Source organism: Syngnathoides biaculeatus, chromosome 4 (genome assembly GCF_019802595.1).
Source record: "Syngnathoides biaculeatus isolate LvHL_M chromosome 4, ASM1980259v1, whole genome shotgun sequence".
In the NCBI taxonomy this organism is placed as follows: domain Eukaryota; kingdom Metazoa; phylum Chordata; class Actinopteri; order Syngnathiformes; family Syngnathidae; genus Syngnathoides; species Syngnathoides biaculeatus.
This window is the reverse complement of record NC_084643.1, coordinates 16,955,061-16,976,172: the sequence shown is the minus strand read 5'-3', so window position 1 is coordinate 16,976,172 and position 21,112 is coordinate 16,955,061. Positions and strand designations below refer to the sequence as shown.

Genomic DNA, 21,112 nt, shown 5'->3' with positions numbered 1-21,112 from the left:
TCAAACTAAACACAGCTATGTGGGACATTGCTGCAACTGAATGCGCTTTGAACCAGTGACAGAACATCCTTCGCAATCAGATAACTTTATGTTTAATAATATTTAGTGACATTTAAAATACATGTTGGACAATAAAAATGCTTTCAAAACAACAAGGTAAGGGAAATGTGTGTGTGTGTGTTAATCTGCACACTTTGAGTTACAGAAAAAAGGTGTGCTGTGCCTGTTACAGTTCTGAAACTACCTCTGAAGGATAATTGCCAGGTAGAAATGCCTTTTTTGTTCCATGTCATGTGGTTTATATAATACAGCAACACTGGAAAAGAAAAGGAAAATGCCCGTTTTAGCAGGCACATTAATAATTACATCCTATAAACAATATAGCGTTATCTTGTTTTACATGGGTTACATTAAAAAAAATAAAAAGATTGTTGCTTCCGGTCTTCAAACTGGTAGCAGCTTAAACAGAAGACTCTGACCATCCCGATCGTAATTCAATATATCCTGCTGAATTTGGACTGAATGTTGTGGATACTCACGTGGGACGCTCCTGGCGACGACTTCAGTGGACTAAAATCACCATCTGTGCAATCTTAGTACCCAAAGTGGAGCCGTATCGTTCGCGTCGAAGCTGCTCGGCCCAAGTTACCCTAGCTTAGACCGCTAACAACAAAAACACATCTGTTTTCTAATATTTACTGAGGAAAACATCAAACGCTAGTATCTACACGTCCTGCAAAAATCTACGTATCATATACATCAAGGATAGTGAGTACTCATAAGAAGTCAACTTAAACTTGCTAATCGGATTGGTATTCCTTAGCTTGGCCTACTAACAACAAGACGCGTTTGTGATCAATTTGTGGATGTTGAACAAACATCGAACGTGAGTAACTTCACAACTTGTACCACGAGGGCTGTGAGGACTGAAAGGAAATTTAAAAAGTCTTATCTTAGTACATCTTAGTAACCAAATTGGTGCCGTATCGTTCGCGTTGAAGCTGCTCAACCCAAGTTAGCCTATCGCGCTAACAACATTACCAATGTAGAGTATACAACGAGGACCAAACATCAAACGTGGACTCAACCTTCAACTACTAAAGTGAGGACCATTGTGGTTTGAATCCCTTCCATCCACATATCCTTTAAATCACTATATCCTTTACATTTTCACACAGGTTGTATGTGATTTGGGTACCTTATGTGCTGACTGTGTTGATGTGATTGCTTTCATTTGACCTTAACTTTAACATGGATTCGGTAGTATGTGAATTGTGTATCTTAGGTGCTGACTTTGTTGATTTGATGACTTCTTCTTTTTGATAATCTGCAGCCTGTTGGGCAGCACATTATTGTGCTACCTGTCGGCCGGTACCAAGCCGGATAAATGCAGAATGTTGCGTCAGGAAGGGCATCCGGCGTACAACTGTGCCAAACATATACAGTATGAGCGCTCATCATACGAATTTCATAATGGTTAGGTCGTGGCCCGGGGTTCCTACGCCCACCCCAGGAAATGTTAATCTGCAAAGCGTAGGTAGAAATTCAGATAATGTAGGTCGAAGACAAAAAAAAGAGGAGGAAAGCATCTTAGTCGGCAGAAGATAAAGACGAATGCACAGACCTTTGAATGTTGGGAAAAACAGGAGACAGGAAAATCTCAGGAGTTAGTTGACATGATGATGAGGAGAAAGGTTAATATATTGTGGATCCAATAGAGCAAGTGGAAAGGGAGTAAGGCTAGAAGTTTAGGTGTAGGGTTTAAATAATTTTATAATAGAGTAGATGGGAAGAGAAATGGAGTAGGGGTTATTTTAAAGGAAGTGCTGGCGAAGAATGTCTTGGAGGTGAAAAGAGTATCAGATTGAGTGATGATGATGAAACTTGAAATTGAGGATATTATATATAAAGCGGTTAGCGGCTATGCCCCACAGGTAGGATGTGACCCCGAGTTAAAAAATAAATTCTGAAGGAACTAGACAGAGTAGTCCTGAGCATCCGAGATAGAGAGAGAGTTGTGATTGGTCAAGGAAACCGGGGCGGTGAAGAAGTGAAGGTAAATACAGCATTCGGCGAAGGCACTTTGAGTGATGGTGGTGGACTTCACAAAAAGGATGGAATTGGCAGTGGTGAACACTTATTTCCAGAAGAGACAGGAACATAGAGTGACCTACAAGAGCGGAGGTAGAACCATGCAGGTGGATTATATTTGTGCAGACAATGTAATCTGAAGGAAGTTACCGACTGTAAGGCAGTGGTGGGGGAGGGTGTGCCTCGACATCATAGGATGGTGGTGTGTATGATGACTCTGAGAGCAGGTAGGAAGATTAAGAAGACAAAGGTAGAGCAGAGAATCAGGTGGTGGAAGTTGTGAAAGGAAGAATGTTGTGTGGCTTTTTGAAAAGAGGTGAGACGGACTCTAGATGGTCAGGAAGAGCTCCCGGAGGACTGGAATACTACTCCCAAGGTATTCAGAGAGGCAGGCAGGAGAGTACTTGGGGTGTCTTCTGGTAGGAAAGGGGAGAAGGAGACTTGGTGATGGAACCCCAAAATACAAGAACTCATCCAAGGAAAGAGATTCGCGAAGAAGAAGCGAGACACGGAGAGGACTGAGGAGAGGCGTAAGGAATACATTGAGATGCGTCGTAGGGCAAAGGTCGAGGTGGCGAAGGCTACACAAGAAGCATTTGACGACATGTACTCCATGTTGGATACGAAAGAAGGAGAAAAGGACCTCTACAGGTTGGCCAGACAGAGGGATAGAGATGGGAAGGATGTGCAGCAAGTAAAGGTGATTAAGGATAGCGATGGAAATATGTTGACTGGTGCCAGTAGTGTGTTAAGTAGATGGAAAGAGGACTTTGATAAGTTAATGAATTGAGAAAATGGGAGAGATTAGTAAGGGAGAAGTTAAAAAGGCCCCAAACAGAATGAAAAATGGAAAGACTGTTGGACTCAATGACAAATTTATTTAATTAAATAGTAGCGGGAGAGAAGATGCCAGAAGAAGGAGGAAAAGTGTGCTAGTCCCCATTTTTAAGAACAAAGTCGATGTCCAGAACTGTGGAAACTACAGAGGAATAAAGATGATGGGCCACACAATGAAGTTATGGGAATGAGTAGTGGAGGCTAGACTCAGGACGGAGGTAAGTATCTGCATGCAACAATTTGGTTTCATCCCTAGAAAGAGTACCATAGATGCATTATTTCCCTTGAGGATGCTCGTGGAAAAGTACAGAGAACGTCAGAAGGAGCTACATTGTATCTTTGTAGACCGAGAGGAAGCCTAACACAGAGTACCAAGAGAGGAACTGTGGTACTCCATGCACAAGTCTGGTATGGTGGTGAAATATGTTACATTAGTACAGGACATGTATGAGGGCAGCAGAATAGCGGTGAATTCTGACCCTCAAAGACCTGTTAATCCGCCTTTAAAAGTCTACCTCCACTCCATGTTTTATCCTGAATCAGATGCACCTGTGTGAGGTCGTTACCTGCATAAAGACACCTGTCCACCCCAATTAGTAAGACTCAAACTTGTAACATGGCCAAGACCAAAGACCTACCCAAAGACACCAGAGACAAAATTGTACAACTCCACACGGCTGGAAAGGGCTACGGAGAAATTGCCAAGCAGCTTGATGAAAAAAAAATCCACTGTTGGAGCAATCATTACAAAATGGAAGAAACTAAACATGACGGTCAATCTCAATCGGAGTGGAGCCCCATGCTTGATATCACCTCATGGGGTCTCAATGAATCTTAGAAAGGTGAGGAATCAGCCTACACGACAGGTCTTGGTCAATGACCTGAAAAGAGCTGGGACCACCGTTTTCAAGGTGACTGTTGATAATACACTAAGACGTCATGGTTTGAAATCATGCATGGCACGGAAGGTTCCCCTGCTTAAACCAGCACATTTCAAGGCCCGTCTTAAGTTTGCTAATGACTATTTGGATGATACAGAAGAGTCATGAAACAAGGTTTTGTGGTCAGATGAGAGCAAAATGGATGACTGTGGCCATGTATTGTGAAATTTTGGGGAACAACCTCTTTCCCTCAGTCAGAGCATTGAAGATGTGTTGTGGCTGGGTCTTTCACACAGCCAGGAAAACCAAAGAGTGGCTCTGTAAGAAGCATATCAAGGTTCTAGCGTGGCCTAGCCAGTCTCCAGACCAAAACCCAATAGAAGCTCTTTGGAGGGAGCTGAAACTCCGTGTTGCTCAGCGAGAGCCCAGAAACCTGTCTGATCTAGAGAAGATCTGTGTGGAGGAGTGGGTTAAAATCCCTCCTGCAGTGTGTGCAAACCTGGTGAACAACTACAGGAAACGTTTAACCTCTAATTGCAAACAAAGGCCACTGTACCAAATATTAACATTGGTTTTCTCAGGTGTTCAAATACTTATTTGCGGCTGTATCACATAAATAAATCGTGATACATTGTGATTTCTGGATTTTTCTTTTTAGATTATCGCTCTCACAGTGGACATCCACCTATCAATATGAATTCAGGAATTCAAAGTAATATTATATCACCCAACGAGACCATACACTCTTAGCACATTTTTCAAACATGAATTGTCTTGCTTGAAAATATCCAATCCTTCACAAGGTGGAAGTTGGAAGAGAAAACTGCTATGAATCGGTGGATGTCCACTCTGAGAGCCTCCACTCCATGTTTTATCCTGAATCAGATGCACCTGTGTGAGGTCGTTACCTGCACAAAGACACCCCAATTAGTAAGACTCAAACTTGTAACATGGCTAAGACCAAAGAGCTGTCCAAAGACACCAGAGACAAAAAGGTACAACTCCACACGGCTGGAAAGGGCTACACAGGAATTGCCAAACATCTTGGTGAAAATGAATCCACTGTTGGAGCAATTATTGAAAAATGCAAGAAACTAAACATGACGGTCAATCTCAATCAGATTGGAGCCCCATGCAAGATATCACCTCATGCGGTCTCAATGATCCTTAGAAAGGTGAGGAATCAGTCCAGGACTCCGCGACAGGACTTGGTCAATGACCTGAAAAGAGCTAGGGCCACCATTTTCAAGGTAATACACTAAGACGTCATGGTTTGAAATCCGGCATGGCACAGATTTCCCTGCTTAAACCAGCACATGTCAAGGCCTGTCTTTAGTTTGCCAATGACCATATGGATGATATAGAGGAGTCCTGGGAGAAAGGTTTGTGGTCAGATGAGACCAAAATGGAACTTTTTGGTCATAATTTCACTCACCATGTTTGGAGGAAGACGAATGATGAGTTCCATCCCAAGAACACCATCCCTACTGTGAAGCATGGGAGTGCTAGCATCATGCTTTGGGAGTGTTTTTCTGCACATGGGACACGACAACTGCACTGTATTACGGAGAGGATGACCGCGACCACGTGTTGTGAGATTTTGGGGAACAACCTCTTTCACTCAGTCAGAGCATTGACCCGAAGCACACAGCCAGGAAAACTAAGGAGTGGCTCCATAAGAAGCTTAGCAAGGTTCTGGCGTGGCCTAGCCAGTCTCCAGACATAAACCCAATAGAAAATCTTTCGAGGGAGCTGAAACTCCGTGTTACTCAGCGAGAGCCCAGAAACTGATCTACAGAAGATTGGTGTGGAGGAGTGGGTCTCCTTGCAGTGTGTGCAAACTTTGTGAACAACTACAGGAAACGTTTGACTTCTGTAATTGCAAACAAAGACAACTCTACCAAAAATTAACATGGGTTTTCTCAGATGTTCAAATACTTATTTGCAGTTGTATCACACAAATAAATCGTTAAAAAAAAAAATCTTACGTTGTGATTTCTGGATTTTTCTTTTTAGATCATCTTTTGCACAGTGGACATGCACCTACGATGAAAATTTTAGACCCCTCAATGATTTCCAACTGGGAGAATTTAAATATAGCTGTGTGTTCAAATACTTATTTTCTTCACTGTCGCTGGGATAGGATGACCTGTGTGAGGATAAGTGATACGGAAAATGGATGGAGATGGCTATCAATATCCTGACATATTCACAACTTTCTATTTGTCACCTTGTTATTGAGGATCTCAATTTTGTCCTGGTCCAGTCTATGTTGCCGGTTGTAGGCTTCCATGGTTGTGCAGGAGCGCTCCATCTCTCGGTTGAGGACGCAAATAATGTTCTCGAAGGTACTCACTTTAAGCTCCAGCTCTTGGCACCGTCTGCTTAGCTCGACTACCTTGGTCTTTTCATTTTGGAGCTGCAGCTCCAAGGCAGCACCCACAGCACTGGGTAGTGGTGTGAAGGAGGAGTTGAGGGTCGGTACACATGCACCCTGCACAGAAGCTGCAGCACCACCTCTACCAAGCTGACTCATCTTGAGTTCTAAGTCTCTGAGGGACTGGTGGAGCTCAGCCACCTTGTGGCTGGCCACCTCCAGCGTCTGAGGCTGCAGGCTCTCCAGACTCACCTTGATGCCCATTATAAAATGCAGAAGCAGGTTGAGGTGTTCATAAGAACACTGATGCTCATGGTCATGGATCTTCTCCTTTTCCACCTGGATAACAGAGATGAAACTGTATGTATTATTAACAAAATTATTCTCATAGAAAACAATAGGGGCCTCCAAACGTTTTGAAACTGAGAGCTGCTTCTTGTGTATGAATTCATGTGAAAGGCTATAATTGATACACTTTTCTGACATGTCAAATTGGGTGAAATTACTTTTAATTATGTAATTATTAATAATTAAATGCTATTAATCTAAGAAAAGAAACTGATCATGTCCATGATTTGTCACAATAATTATCAACAATGAGTTAACATGGGAGGAAATGGGTAAATATAAATATCCAGCACTTTATTTCTATAAATCTATGCAAGTGTTTCCAATTGTCATGTCTACAACAGCCATAGGAAATCACAATGTCCCATCACTGGTGAGCTTTTTTTAAAACAGGCCAGTAGGCTACTCTAGTGTTCTGTAGGAGCTCCATTGTGACCCCTAGAACACACAACCACAGAACAAAAAGGATGTACAAGGGGAAGGACAAAAAAATATATAAATCCATCCATCCATTTTCTTTGCCGCTTATCCTCACGAGGGTCACGGGGCGTGCTGGAGCCTATCCCAGTTGTCAACGGGCAGGAGGTGGGGTACACCCTGAACTGGTTGCCTGCTAATCACAGGCCACACAGAAACAAAAAAACAGTCACACTCACAATCATACCTGAGGGCAATTTAGAGTGTCCAATTAATGCATGTTTTTGGGATGTGGGAGAAAACCGGAGTGACCGGACACAACCCGACACAGTCACGGGAAGAACATGCAAACTCCTTACAAGCAGGGCTGGGATTTAAACCCCGGACTTCAGAACTGTGAGGCAGACTCTCTGGCCAGTCGTGCCTGCAAGCAATTCTGTTTAATTTATTACATTGACACTGAACATAAGTGTAAATAAAATATTCTTCTTCTTCGTTTTCATTCGGCTTGTCCGGTTAGGGGTCGCCACAGTGTCATCTTTTTCCATCCAAGCCCATCACGTGCATCCTCCTCTCTAACACCCAGTGTCCTCATGTCCTCCCTCACGACGTCCATCAACCTTTTCTTTGGTCTTCCTCTCGTTCTTTTGCATGGCAGCTCCATCCTCAGCACCCTTCTACCAACCTACTCACTCTCTCACCTCTGAACATGTCCAAACCATCGAAGTCTTCTCTCTCTCACCCTGTCTCCAAAACATCCAACTTTGGCTGTCCCTCTAACGAGCTCATTTCTAATCCGAGCTAACGTTTTCACACCAAGCAAGAACCTCAGCATCTTCATTTCTGCTTCCTGTTTTTTTCTTCAGTGCCACCCTCTCTAATCCGTACATCATGGCCGGCCTCACCACTGTTTTATAAACTTTGCACTTCATCCTGGCAGATACTCTTCTGTCACACAGATTACCAGACACCTTCTGTCAACTGTTCCACCCCGCTTGGACCCGTTTCTTCACTTCCTTACCACACTCTCCAGTGCTCTGTATTGTTGACCCCAAGTATTTCAGTCATCCACTTTCACTTTTTCTTCTCCCTGAAGCTTCACTCTTCCTCCCCCGCCCATCTCATTCACGCACATATATTCAGTTTTACTTCGGCTAATCTTCATTCCTCTCCTTTCCAGTGCGTACCTCCATCTTTCTAACTGTTCCTCAGCCTCTTCCCTGCTTTCACTGCATATCACAATATCATCTGCGAACATCATGGACCAAGGGGAATCCAGTCTAACCTCGTCTGTCAGCCTATCCATTACTACTGCAACAGGAAAGGGCTCAGCGCGGAACCCTGATGCAATCCCACCTCCACCTTAAATTCTTCTGACACACCAACGGCACATCTCACAACTGTTCTGCTGCCCTCATATCCTGTATTATTCTGACATATTTCTCTGCCACACTAGACTTGCGCATGCATTACCACAGTTCCTCTTTTGGTCCTCTGTCATATGCTTTCTCGAGGTCTACAAAGATACAATGTAGTTCCTTCTGACCTCTGTACTTTCCACGAGGATCCTCAAGGCAAATAGTGCATCCGTGGTACTAGGCATTAAACCGTACTGTTGCTCGCAGGTATTTCTGGCCTGAGTCTAGTCTCCACTACTCTTTCCCATAACGTCATTGTGTGGGTCATCATCTTTATTTCTCTGTAGTTTCCACAGCTCTGAACATCGGATGTGTTCTTAAAAATGGGGACTCGCACACTTTTCCTCCATACCTCGGGCATCTTCTCTCCCGCTCGTATTTTATTGAATAAGTTGGTCAAAAACTCCACAGCCACCTCACCAAATTGCTTCCATACCTCCACTGGTATGTCATCGGGACCAACTGTCTTTCCATTTTTCATTCTGTTCTGTGCCTTGAAAGCTTCTGCATTACTAAACAAAATCACTTCCCAGTCATTCACGCTTGCCTCTTCTACTCTACCTTCTCTCTCATTTTCTTCATTCATTAACTTCACAAAGTACTCTTTCCATCTACTTAGTACACTACTGGCACCAGTAGTGTACTAAGGAGATGGAATTGTGATATGCAGTGAAAGCAGGGAAGAGGCTGAGGAACAGTTAGAAAGATGGAGGTACGCACTGGAAAGGAGAGGAATGAAGATTAGCCGAAGTAAAACTGAATATATGTGCGTGAATGAGATGGGCGGGGGAGGAAGAGTGAAGCTTCAGGGAGAAGAAAAAGTGAAAGTGGATGACTGAAATACTTGGGGTCAACAATACAGAGCACTGGAGAGTGTGGTAAGGAAGTGAAGAAACGGGTCCAGTAGTGTACCAACATATTTCCATCGCTATCCTTAATCACCTTTACTTGCTGCACATCTTCCGATCTCTATCCCTTTCTCAGGCCAACCTGTAGAGCTCCTTTTCGCCTTCTTTCATAGCCAACCTGGCGTACATGTCATCATATGCCTCTTGTTTAGCCTTCGCTACGTCTATCTTTGCCCTACGACGCATCTCAATGTATTCCTTACACCTTTCCTCATTCCTCTCCCTGTCCCACTTCGTCTTCGCTAATTTCTAACCTTGGATCACTTGTATTTTAGGGTTCCACCAGCAAGTCTCCTCCCCTTTCCTACCAGAAGAAACCAAGAACTCTGCTGCCTGCCTCTCTGAATACCTTGGCAGTAGTATTCCAGTCTTCTGGGAGCTCTTCCTGTCCATCTAGAGGCTGTCTCACCTCTTTCCAGAAGGCCACACAACATTCTTCCTTTCTTAACTTCCACCACCTGATTCTCTGCTCTCCCTTTGTCTTCTTAGTCTTCTTACCCACTACCAGAGTCATCCTTCACACCACCATCCAACGCTGTCGAGCTCCACTCTCCCCCACCACAACCTTACACTCGGTAACCTCCTTCAGATTACACCGTCTGGACAAAATATAATCCACCTGCGTGCTCCAGCCTCTACTCTTGTAGGTCACTCTCTGTTACACTCTCTTCTGGAAATAAGTGTTCACCACTGCCAATTCCATCCTTTTTTCAAAGTCCACCACCATTTCCCCCTCAAAGTTCCTTTGCTGAATGCCGTTCTTACCCATTATTTCTTCACCGCCCCTGTTTACTTCGCCAACATGTCCATAGATATCTGCACCAATCACAACTCTCTCGCTCTCTGGGATGCTCAGGAATATTTTTTCTTGTTCCGTCCAGAATTTCTCTTTCAACTCGAGGTCACACTCTACTTGTGGGGCATAGCCGCTAATCACATTATACACAATACCCTCAATTTCAAATTTCATCACTGGATCTGATACTCTTTTCACCTCCAAGACATTCTTAGCCAGCTCTTCTTTTAAATAAACCCCTAGTCCATTTATCTTCCCATCTACTCTATGATAAAATAATTTAAACCCTGTACCTTAACTTCTAGCCTTACTTCCTTTCCACTTGCTCTCTTGGATGCACAATATATCAACCTCCTTATAATCATGTCAACTAACTCCTGAGCTTTTCCTGTCATAGCCCCAACATTAAATGTCATAGCTGTAGGGTTTGTGCATTCCTATTTATCTTCTTCCAACGAAGCCGCTTTCCTCCCCTTTTTTGTCTTCGACGTACATTATCTGAATTTCCATCTATGCCTTGTAGATTAACATTTTCGGGTGTGGGTGTAGGAAGCCCGGGCCACAACCAAACTGTTGTAGAATTCGTATGATGAACACTCATATATGTTTAGTCCAGTTTTACGCCGGATGCCCTTCCTGACTCAACTCTCTGCATTTATCCGGGCTTGGGACCGGCTGACAGGTAGCGCAACAATGTGCTGCGCAACGGGCTGCAGATAATCAAAAAGAAGCAATCACATAAATATAGTCAGCACAAAGATACACAATTTACGTACTACTTACTCTATGTTAGAGTTAAGATCAAATGAAAGCAATCACAATAAACACAGTCAGCACATGAGGTACACAAATCACATACTACCTGTGTTAAAAATATAAAGGATATGGCGATTTAAAGGCTACGTGGATGGAGGGGATTCAAACCACAATGGCCCTAACCAGTAGTTCAATGTTGAGTCGACGATTGTTGTTTGGTCCTCGTTGTATACTCTACGTTGGTAATAACGTTAGCGCGCTTGGCCAATGTACCACTATTATAATTTGCTTACAATAGTTATTACAGGCAATAGTTAATGGGGTAGGCAATTGTCATGAAATGGACAAATACGTGAATTAATATGCATTTTTAATACGTCCATCTATTTGGTTCTTTTTTTGTTCAATAGTAAGCTTCTACCATGTGCAAGCAGACAGCATATGCCCCCTTTTTAAGTTGGACAAAAGATGTGACCAGTGAGCCACCAAAGATGACAACAGATGGCGCTTGGCCTTTCTTCATCTTTACATGTATGATATCGTATTTATATATTGAAGAGTTTTACTTTCATTGTACTTTCATTTGCTTATATATAACCTTCTCCATACATTTAATCAATAGATCAGGCGCTGTTCATTTGCTAATCAGATGATAATGTGTTGTGCAGCGCGGCGGTTGTCCTTGATCTTTATATGCAGAAAAGCAGTTGGTGACATCCTACTCGTGCAGACAAACGAGACCAGATTAAGGAGCGGAAAGCTCCTATCGCGGCCTGGGATCGGACTTGGGGGCGGCAGCCATTTCTACCATGGACCCATATATATAAAAACCTTGTGTTACCAGGCAGCTTTTGTCGTCTTCTTTAGCCTATCCTGCCAGACGACACACGTCTCGTGTGCACCAGATACCTAGATTAAACCCGGATGTCTGTATTGCACATTCGTTTGTAATAAATCCATTTGCTGTTCACTCGTCTAATCAATGGTCATCTCTTCCTCGATCAGTGAACACGCGTATGGTCCAACTCACAAATCCCTACAATTTCTTGGTGATCCCGACTGTAAGTCAAGGGAGGTCGACGGGCATTGGCTGTCAATAGACAACATTTTTTGGAGACATTTGAGAAACACAGTAGTGTTTTACGGACAAGTCGAGTGTGATCGAGTGTATACTTCTGACTTCTCGAAATTGCGACCCACATAAAACCAAAGGTAAGCAGAAGCCTGTTCCTGAGTGTCAAATTCTGCATATTGAACTACCTAAATTTGAGAAGTCATTGGTATCAGATTGTTCATGCCTCATATGAATTATTGAATATGTGATGATAAAGAAGTGAGAATAAGAGAAGTTGTACATCCTGTCGTAGCTGACGTATATTGTCGACGTACAATTACACTCTGACGTTTACCTGTTATACCTAAGAGGGATAGGATCCCTTAAAAACAGAGGGTTTGCCGTCGGTTTGAGCCAGGGACGTCGCAAGGTGACGTACAAAAAAACGAATAGTATAGAAGTTCTAATTTGTTGCACGATAGGAATTCGGTTGGGTTTAGTGGAAGAAGAGTGACCATGAAATTAAAATAATCATGGAATTGTGAATTTGATCGTGAATGTGCTGAATATAATCCGACAAAAGATGAAATTTCCATTGAAATTCAGTGAGAAATGATGGCTAATGTTGACAAAAAGAAACAAGATAAAGAAAGGAAGCGCGCATTAAAATAATGGCAAAAGCACAATTTGGGTAAAATTTGCGATTGGGACAAACTGACGATGAAGTTACAGGAAATAGATAGGGACTATGTAAAACAGGCGAAAGACGTAAGGGACCGATTAGACAATGGCTCATGGAACGAAAAGAGCAAGTGTAAGAGAGAACTTAAAGAGGTGGACAGAGAAAGGCGCACTGCGTATTTAATGTCAGTGACAGCGATGGCAACGTTGAAGAAAAATGGTAATGGTAAGTCGAACGAAGGTAAAGCAAGCAAAGAAAAAAGGGTAATGGCAAGTCGAATGAAGGCACAGTAAGTAAAGAAGATGGTACAGTTACTCCCAGAGCGGTGCCGACCGCGGCCCTGGATCCAACACTCTCTTTGCCCTATGCGGGGGAGACGGACGTTGGAACAGGACCAGTAAACTACCTGATGGTGAGAATCACTGATAAGGTGGCATATGATATTGAGGGCATCAAGGAGCCCATGACCGAGGAAGAAAAGATGGAGCTGAGAAAAGTTGTATTTGATATGTGGACGCGGGCAAAAAAAGGACTGGAAATGAGGAAGAAGGCACATCAAACACGCACGCACTCTGATCCCCACGTAAGTACACCACACAAACACACACACACACACACACACACACAAAGGAAGCGAGAGGCGCTGAAGGGGGGGGTTGGTGAAAATGGTCTAACTGATCTGACCCAAAGCGTGCTCTCGGAGGCAGAAATAACACGACTATTATATTATTTTTATTATATATCAAATTATTATATTATATAACAATCAAACAAAATGCTACAAGGTTGAAAACTTTTCTCATGCTTTTTAGAATATATCCACTTTTTGATCATATTACTTGCACTGTATGTGGTTTTAATTGTCTTTTTTTAATATTTTGTTTGTCATTTTTATTGTTTCTCTGGCATTTTAAATGTTTTATCTCTATGTTTTCAAATGCCTTTCATCATGTAAGGCACATTGAGTTACCGCGTGTATGAAATGCGCTATACAAATAAATTTGGTTTGCTTTACAATGATGCCTATGATAGAGGCTCCGGCAGGTCCAATATACAAGCAGTTTGATCTTAAAGATGTTGATTGTCTTACTTCTCGCTTGCCTCGTCTCTTTTCTGGTGGTAATGCGTGAGTGTCTAATTTAGTGGAAACTTTACAGGGGTATACACTCTGCATGGGAGACAAGAGACAAGCAGCATCGACGTCATGCACTCGTATTGAACAACGAGAAATTGAGACAGCTGCAGGCACACATAATGTGCCCAATGGAACAATATTGAGGGCACACTTTGAGCGTCTGACAGCAGCTGTCAGAGAGAGGTTCCCCAGTCCTGTTACAGTCACTTGAGCACTTGACTAAGTACACTAAACTCTGGACTGATTCGACTGGACGTCACCCTGGACAGTCTGGTTCGGAGGGAGCTATGTTCAGGACTGCAATCCTGGCAGGTCTCCCTGAACCAGTACAGACCACACTTAATGCTGACCCTGACCTCCTGTCCGGAGACGAGCCTAGATTTAGACAACACTTCGTGCATCACCTCAAAATTTATTGAAACCAACAATAGGGTGAGGATAATGAAATTACTAAACTCCAAAAACAACTTCTTAAATTATAGGTAGCACAGGCATGAAGGCAGATAAGAAGGAAAAGTCCAAAACCACACCAGAAACAGCCACAACCACCTAGACAGGCAGGTGGGTTCCGAGGTAATAGCCGGGGTGGATACGAAGGAAGGCGTGGAGGGGGCCGGGGGAGAGTGCAACAACATCAACGTGTTCAAGAATGTTTTGGTTGTGGTTCTCCCGATCACTGGATTAAAGACTGTCCTACAGCTCCTCCACCTCAAGGTCCAATGCGAGGGCGTGGTGGCTGGTCCAACAACCAAGGGGGCCAAGGCAGAGGCAAAATGACAGGGTCTAGGGGCATGCCCCCCTGTCAAATTTTTGGAAAAATGGATGGCTGTGGAGCATTCTGGCGATATCTGGCGAACAAAATTCAGACAAAAATTGAAAGTAAAGTTTCTAAGTCCTGACCAAAAAAAAAAAATGGGCAGAAGTTCCCCAAGGTCCAAGCCCATATTTTTTTGTCCCCATCCCCCTTTTATTGGATAGCACAAAATGACACTTGTCATTAAAATATGCCATCTTATCTTAAGACAAATGAATTAAGTGAACTATTCAGTAAAAAGACATCTAAAATTGTCCTTTTCCCCACATTATACATACTATAGTATAGATATAGAATATACACGAAAATATATCCTAGAATTTCTACACCGTACAGCAAAACATGTTAAAGAAGTTGATCTGTAGTAATTACTATTAACGTTTAAGTCTCAAACTTGTTACGTCGCGTTGAATTGATACACTTGACCACATTGCTCACTTAGATATTGATCTAGTAATACTAATAGTATTATCAGTTGCCTTTATAGACACACACACTCACATTTGAAAAATGTACGGGTGTGGTCAGTCATGCTTGCAGATAAAGTTGCGGGTGTGATTAGGGATGGCCTTAAAATAACTTACTGGATTAATATAACATAACTGTAAATTAAAAATAAAATGAAAAAATAAAGAACTAAAATAGAAAACTAAAACTTAAAACGCACAAATGATCATTTCCAATATCAACTGATATTAGTCGAACATGATATAAAACGGTATTGAACATTTTTCATCTATAAAAATTCTTGATCTGACAAACTTTATCTGAAGAAAAGTTAAATGCAATCGCCTGTCAAGGAATAAACACGAACAGTCTATAATCGCAATGTTTTGAGGATGCTGAAAGTTTAGTTCAACATAATCGGCGTTAGCGGCAACAAGCTAGCGATACATTGGAAAAAACATTCCTGTCGGCAATCGTGACATATTGTTGTGGAGGGGGGGCATGCACCACGGGAGTGCCGTAAATAGGAGGCCGGCTTGCTTGAACGGACCTTTATGTGCATCTAATGTTGTTGGGTTTTTTTTGTTTTTTTTTTTACGCCGTCACACTGCCTCGCGATCGAAACAACTAACTCAAACACATGTTCGTTCAATGTTGTCAACTATTATCCGTATTAATTTAAGGCAATTTTTCCTCAATTTTCCGGAGCAATTTTCATGAAAATTTAAAAATCCGGAATACCGGGAAAATCCGAAGGACCTTCATCATTGGCTGATAGACAGATGTTCAAATACTTATTGTCATGGTCCTGCCGGTCCCCATGATACAAATCATACATTGGGATTTCTGGATTTTTCTTTTTAGATTACTTCTCTGTGTGGACATGCACCTACAATGAAAATTTCAGACCCCTCCATTATTTCTAAGTGGGAGAACTTGCAATATAGCAGGGTGTTCAAATACTTATTTTCTTCACTGTAGATAAGAAAGAGGAATCAATGATGTTTCATAGAAAGGAAGATGATGAGACAGGACCAGCAGGAGTAAGACAAAAAGGGAGACAGGGAGTTACATACCCGCACACCACCACCCCAGTTATAACACCAAGTGCTCCGGGGTATCCAGTCCTGTATATGTCCTTACCCCTTTCACCTCCTCCACACCGTGGAGGAGCAAATAAGAGAGTAACTACATCAAGAGGAGCAGAAATGGAATGGTAAAAAACATGGGGAAAGACTTTCTCCCCCATGCCAAAAGTAGAACAGTCCAATGAACGTCAAGAGGAGCAGAAATGGAATGGTCAAAAACATGGGGAAAGACTTTCTCCCCCATGCCAAAAGTAGAACAGTCCAATGAAAGCATTGAACAAACATACCCCATGATAGAAGTGGCAAATCCTAATATTGATGATGATCAACTACCCACCATTTTGGTACACAGAACCTGGACTCAAGATGATGTGAAGAAGGCCATAGAACGTATCACATCTCATAAGGATTATATAACAGAATTCGTCCAGGGAATGGAAGACTTAAGAAAGTCTTACCACTTAAATGGTGTGGAAGTACAACAACTTTGAATGACAGCAATGAAGGAAGATTGGCATAGCATCAGGGGAGATTGGAATACAAAAGATAGAAATTAAGTACTTTCTCACAGAAGCATGGAACTTAATCATCGAGTTCAAGGGTTAATAGAGCGCACTTCTGCTAGATTTAGACAAAAGCAAATTATACAGCCATTGGAAGAGCAAAACAAAAAGACGGTGAAACACTTGAAGAATATAGAATTAGAATGACTGCATGTTTTAAAGCAAACAGCTGGATTCCTGAAGATCACACTACAGAGAATGTGTATCAAGCGCAATTAAAAAATGCTCTCCATGCCAATTTAAATTATCCCATAAAACAATGGATTGAAAAACATTGGGTTGAGAAACCAACTGGCAGCCTGGAACAATACATGAACCAAGCACTACAGCAGAAAGAGTACTAAAAAAATGAGAAAATGAAAGTTGACACCTTTCTGACAGAGGAAGAGAAATGCATGGAGCTTTATGCGGAACATTTAATAATCGTGGCCGCAGACGAGGAAGAGGCAGGGGAAGAGTAATGGGGAGGGGACTCGAATTTGATCAAAAAGAAATCATTTGTTGGTGTTGTAGAGAAAAAGGTCACATTTCATGTGACTGCCCTAAAAACAAAACGCCCACCACCGCATGACTAGAGCAGCTATATTCCCATCAAAATGTCACAATTGGTGCTCACAGTACAGGAAATTCTTGCACTAGACGTGGCTAGACCTGATGTGGAACTGATAGTGAACAGGAAGTCAATGAAATTTTTGTGTGACACAGGAGCATGTAAAAACCATTTAGAGAGAGCATTCCAGGATGCACCATGTCAGAAAGGGAAGTGTTTGTCAGAACAGCTCAGGGAAGGCTCTCTGTAGTCGCCGAAACGAAATCCTGTGTGGGTGTTAGACCCGTTGGGAGAGTAGTGTAAATTGACAATGCTCATGGTCCCAGATTGCCCCATAAATTTGTTGGAAAGAGATGGCTTGCTCAATACAGAACTTGACTTAATGCCCTCTCCGACAGGAAATATTGAAGTAAAAAGAAAAAAGAAATTACTGTGAGGACAGTTGAATGTCTTACAAAATAGAAATCCAGCACCCTATTATTACACCTTAGACCAGGGCTCAACAACCTTATTTAGGCTGAGGGCTACTTCGTGAGCACCGATCGTATGAAGGGCTACGTGACCTGTTTGCGGCAAATTTCAGACTCAGTTCATTACACGTACATAAAATATTTTTGTTTTAATTTATTGTACTAAATGACATTACAGGTATTTTTAAAATTTTAATTCACGTAAGCAAGTCAGATTTAGAATTTAAAGCACAAATAATAGTAACAATTTCTGGCCTATGGTGTTTTGAGAACATACCTCGCGGCCGCCTTATATGGTCCTCGCGGGCTACCATTCGCCTGCGGGCACCGCGTTGGTTGGTTAAGACATTTCAAACAAACCTCCCACAAGAACAGGAGATCTCTTGCTGCAGACAGCTCGAGACATAATTGAACAACGACAAGATGAAATGGGAAGCAACTCACTGCATGTGACAATGTGGTACAAAAATACAGAAAGGTCTGATAAACAGTATAAAATAAATTTATTACAGGTCATACCAGCCAAAATCACTAATGATTATCTGTACTGAGATTATATATCAGTAGTGGCAGCAGGAGCAAGACTGACTGACAAACGAAGTGCATTATACAAAGAATGGACACCCCCACACATATCATTGTACAAACAAACTGTACAGGAGTGGAAGATTTTGGGACAATTGGTACAGGCAGAACAAAATGTTTATGATTGGACCCAAAACTGAGTTCAAACCCTGTGTGCGACACTGAAACCAGATGACTCAAGGGAGTAAAACTAGTACTCGATTACTTGCTGAAGGCAGGAGTGATAGTGGAGTGTAATGATTTACTATGAAACACCCATATTTCCTGTAAAAAAGGCCGCTCATTTGGTAGGATGGAGGATGGTCCAGGATTTACAAGCAGTAAATTCATCAGTAAGCTCCTTGTGTCCTTGTGACCCCCACATGTTGTAAAACAATTTGAGACCAGAAAGTGGTAGACATAAGTAATGCCTTTTTCTCAGTCCCAGTAGACAAAGACAGCCAGGTTTGGTTAGCATTCACATTTGGAGGGAAAAAATATACACTCACAAGATTGCCCCACGGGTATTGTCAAAGTCCAACTATTTACTCACAATGACAGCAAGCATGTCAAAGGTTCAGCCACCAGGTGGCAGTAAAATTATAGTCTACAGAGATGATGTGCTTGTAGCTTCACCTGATTTGGCAGAAGAAGTTCACAAAATAAGCAAGAAGAAACCGCAAATGTGTAGGGAACAAGTAAAGTATCTAGGTCCCAGTTTGAGTAACAGGAGGTGAACAATTTTGGAAGATAGGAAGACAACCATTGTACAAGCTCCCAGACCATGAACAAAGAAACAAATTGTCATTTTGAGGCCTCACAAATTACTGCCGAGCCTGGATACCGAATGTTGCTAAAATAACGGCACCGTTATCAAAAATAATGTATGAGGAAAATTTAAAAATGGCATCCCAAATAAAATGGACAGCTGGGGCAGAGTGGGCTTTTTGTGAGATAAAACATGTGTTGGTGTCAAGTACAGCCTTAGAATTACGTGACTATTCAAAACCCTTTGTAAAAATGGTAGATTGCAAAGGAGAATATATGATATCAGTATTGACTCAAACGTATGGAGAAAAAAATGCGACCAATGGCATATTTCTCATTCAAATTGGATAGTGTAGCACAGGGGTGCCCAGACTTTATTACATCAACATCTACTTTTCAAGCAGCCAGCCTTTCGCAAGCTACCCACAATGAAGAGGGGCGGTGGGGTGATGATGATGCTCCCAAAGGTTAATGTTATGTTCCCTCCTATATTTAAAATACCGAATTTGCTTTTTGTGCACTGTATTGTCTGTGCTTTCATCCTGGATCAGGTTATGTCAAGGTCGAATTTTTAAATTACACATCATCTCATCCTGCACTTTCTATTTTGGCTTCAAACGAGACCTTTCCCACTCGGAAAAGAGAAAATCTCGTCCAGTTTAACCACTTTTTCTTCAATTATTCACATACTCCGACAGTCATTGCATCTTTAAAAAGTATTTATTTTTTTACTTTCTCCATTAATATCAAAAGTAAAAATAAGCAGCATGTCTAGCTCGTCTTTGCTCGCTGATGGGCTGCGTAAGTAGTGTAACATTTGTAATTATGAGTGTACGTCTTTAAGAGTGGGAGATCGGGGGGGTGTAAAGTGAAGTAGGAAACAAAGTGTGTGGAGGTGCAGCAGTCGCTGTTAGAGAAAGTTCTGTGTGCTGCCCAAAGAAACCGGTGGAATACTTTTTTCATTTTTTACAGCACACATGTGAATTGCGCCATTGGATGTAACAAGCAGTCATCCCTCTCTCATTGAATCACATTGCAAAATGCGACAAAATGAATAGCTGTATGTTATACTTCCAATTTGCATTGGATTGTTTTTGCGCGCAACGCAGACTATCTGCGAAGAGACTGCATCAGTGGTGCACAATTGCGCACGCGGTAAGTTTAGAGGGAATATTGGCTGACTTTTTTTGGCACACCGTCCCGCGATCGACCAAGACTGCAGGTCGATCACGATTGACAAATTGAGCATTCCTGGTGTAGCATGTGCACTTCGTCACTGTGTTAGTGCTGTGGTTGCAGCCTCTAAGGGTGTTGACAGTAGTTCCTCTATCGTGCTCTTTCACCCACTAACACTAAGGGTGCCACATGCGATCATTTCATTTCAGGTACGTATTATTCTTCTCAATCTAGAATTATCAAGTATTTATAATGCCAAGTTGACTCATTTTAGAAAAATGCGCATTTAAAAACAAATAATAAATCGTCTGTCACAGAAAGGTTTACGAAGGTAAGTGTGTGGCAGCAATACGCTTCCCATGTACGGAGGAGACGACTCCCTATCCTACAAATTTTTTTCCAGTCATAGTTGATGAATGCGAGTTTGTGTAAAAACAGGTGTCATATATTTAAATATTGGAATTTGTATTGCAAAAATCTGATTGGGTCCACATTATGTGGGATTTATTCTTGAATAAATATAGATCCAGCAACAAAGTATTTGTATGTGTCCAGACCTTCTTATATGCTTTCAAACTCTTCTGTGTAAATCTCAATGACTTATTCACCAGATATATGTGTAGTTGTCCAAGACAAGCAGAAGCAAATTAACAGTCATCTTTTTTGTAGGTGAAAAGATCGACTTCAGCATTAAATTTGGATACTCTATGCCAAATGTCTCTAATTTATTTAATTTATCACCTTCTAAATGTTCAACAGTATCAGACAAAACTCTGAGTATCGAAGTATAAGACGTATTTTCGTTTTGTCTCAAACGAATTAACTTTCAACAATGCTTTGGTTGACCGGTAATATGGTGACATAACAAAAATCACGTGATTTTATGACGTAGGTGCACGATCTCTATACGACCTTTTAGTCCCCGGCTAGACATTTATCATGCATGGCCATATTACTGTCTCGGTCACACCT

General features: G+C 42.0%; 1 protein-coding gene across 4 annotated transcripts in view; it reads right to left on the bottom strand.

Moving 5' to 3' along the window:
• Positions 1–21,112, bottom strand: part of LOC133499037 (TNF receptor-associated factor 2-like) — a 64,374-nt gene that overhangs the window by 10,754 nt on the left and 32,508 nt on the right. For all 4 annotated transcript variants that reach the window (XM_061816513.1, XM_061816514.1, XM_061816516.1 and 1 more), the window contains one exon: positions 6,040–6,525. In XM_061816513.1, coding sequence (XP_061672497.1) covers positions 6,040–6,525 — 486 coding nt within the window. The remainder of the gene's footprint in view (positions 1–6,039; positions 6,526–21,112) is intronic.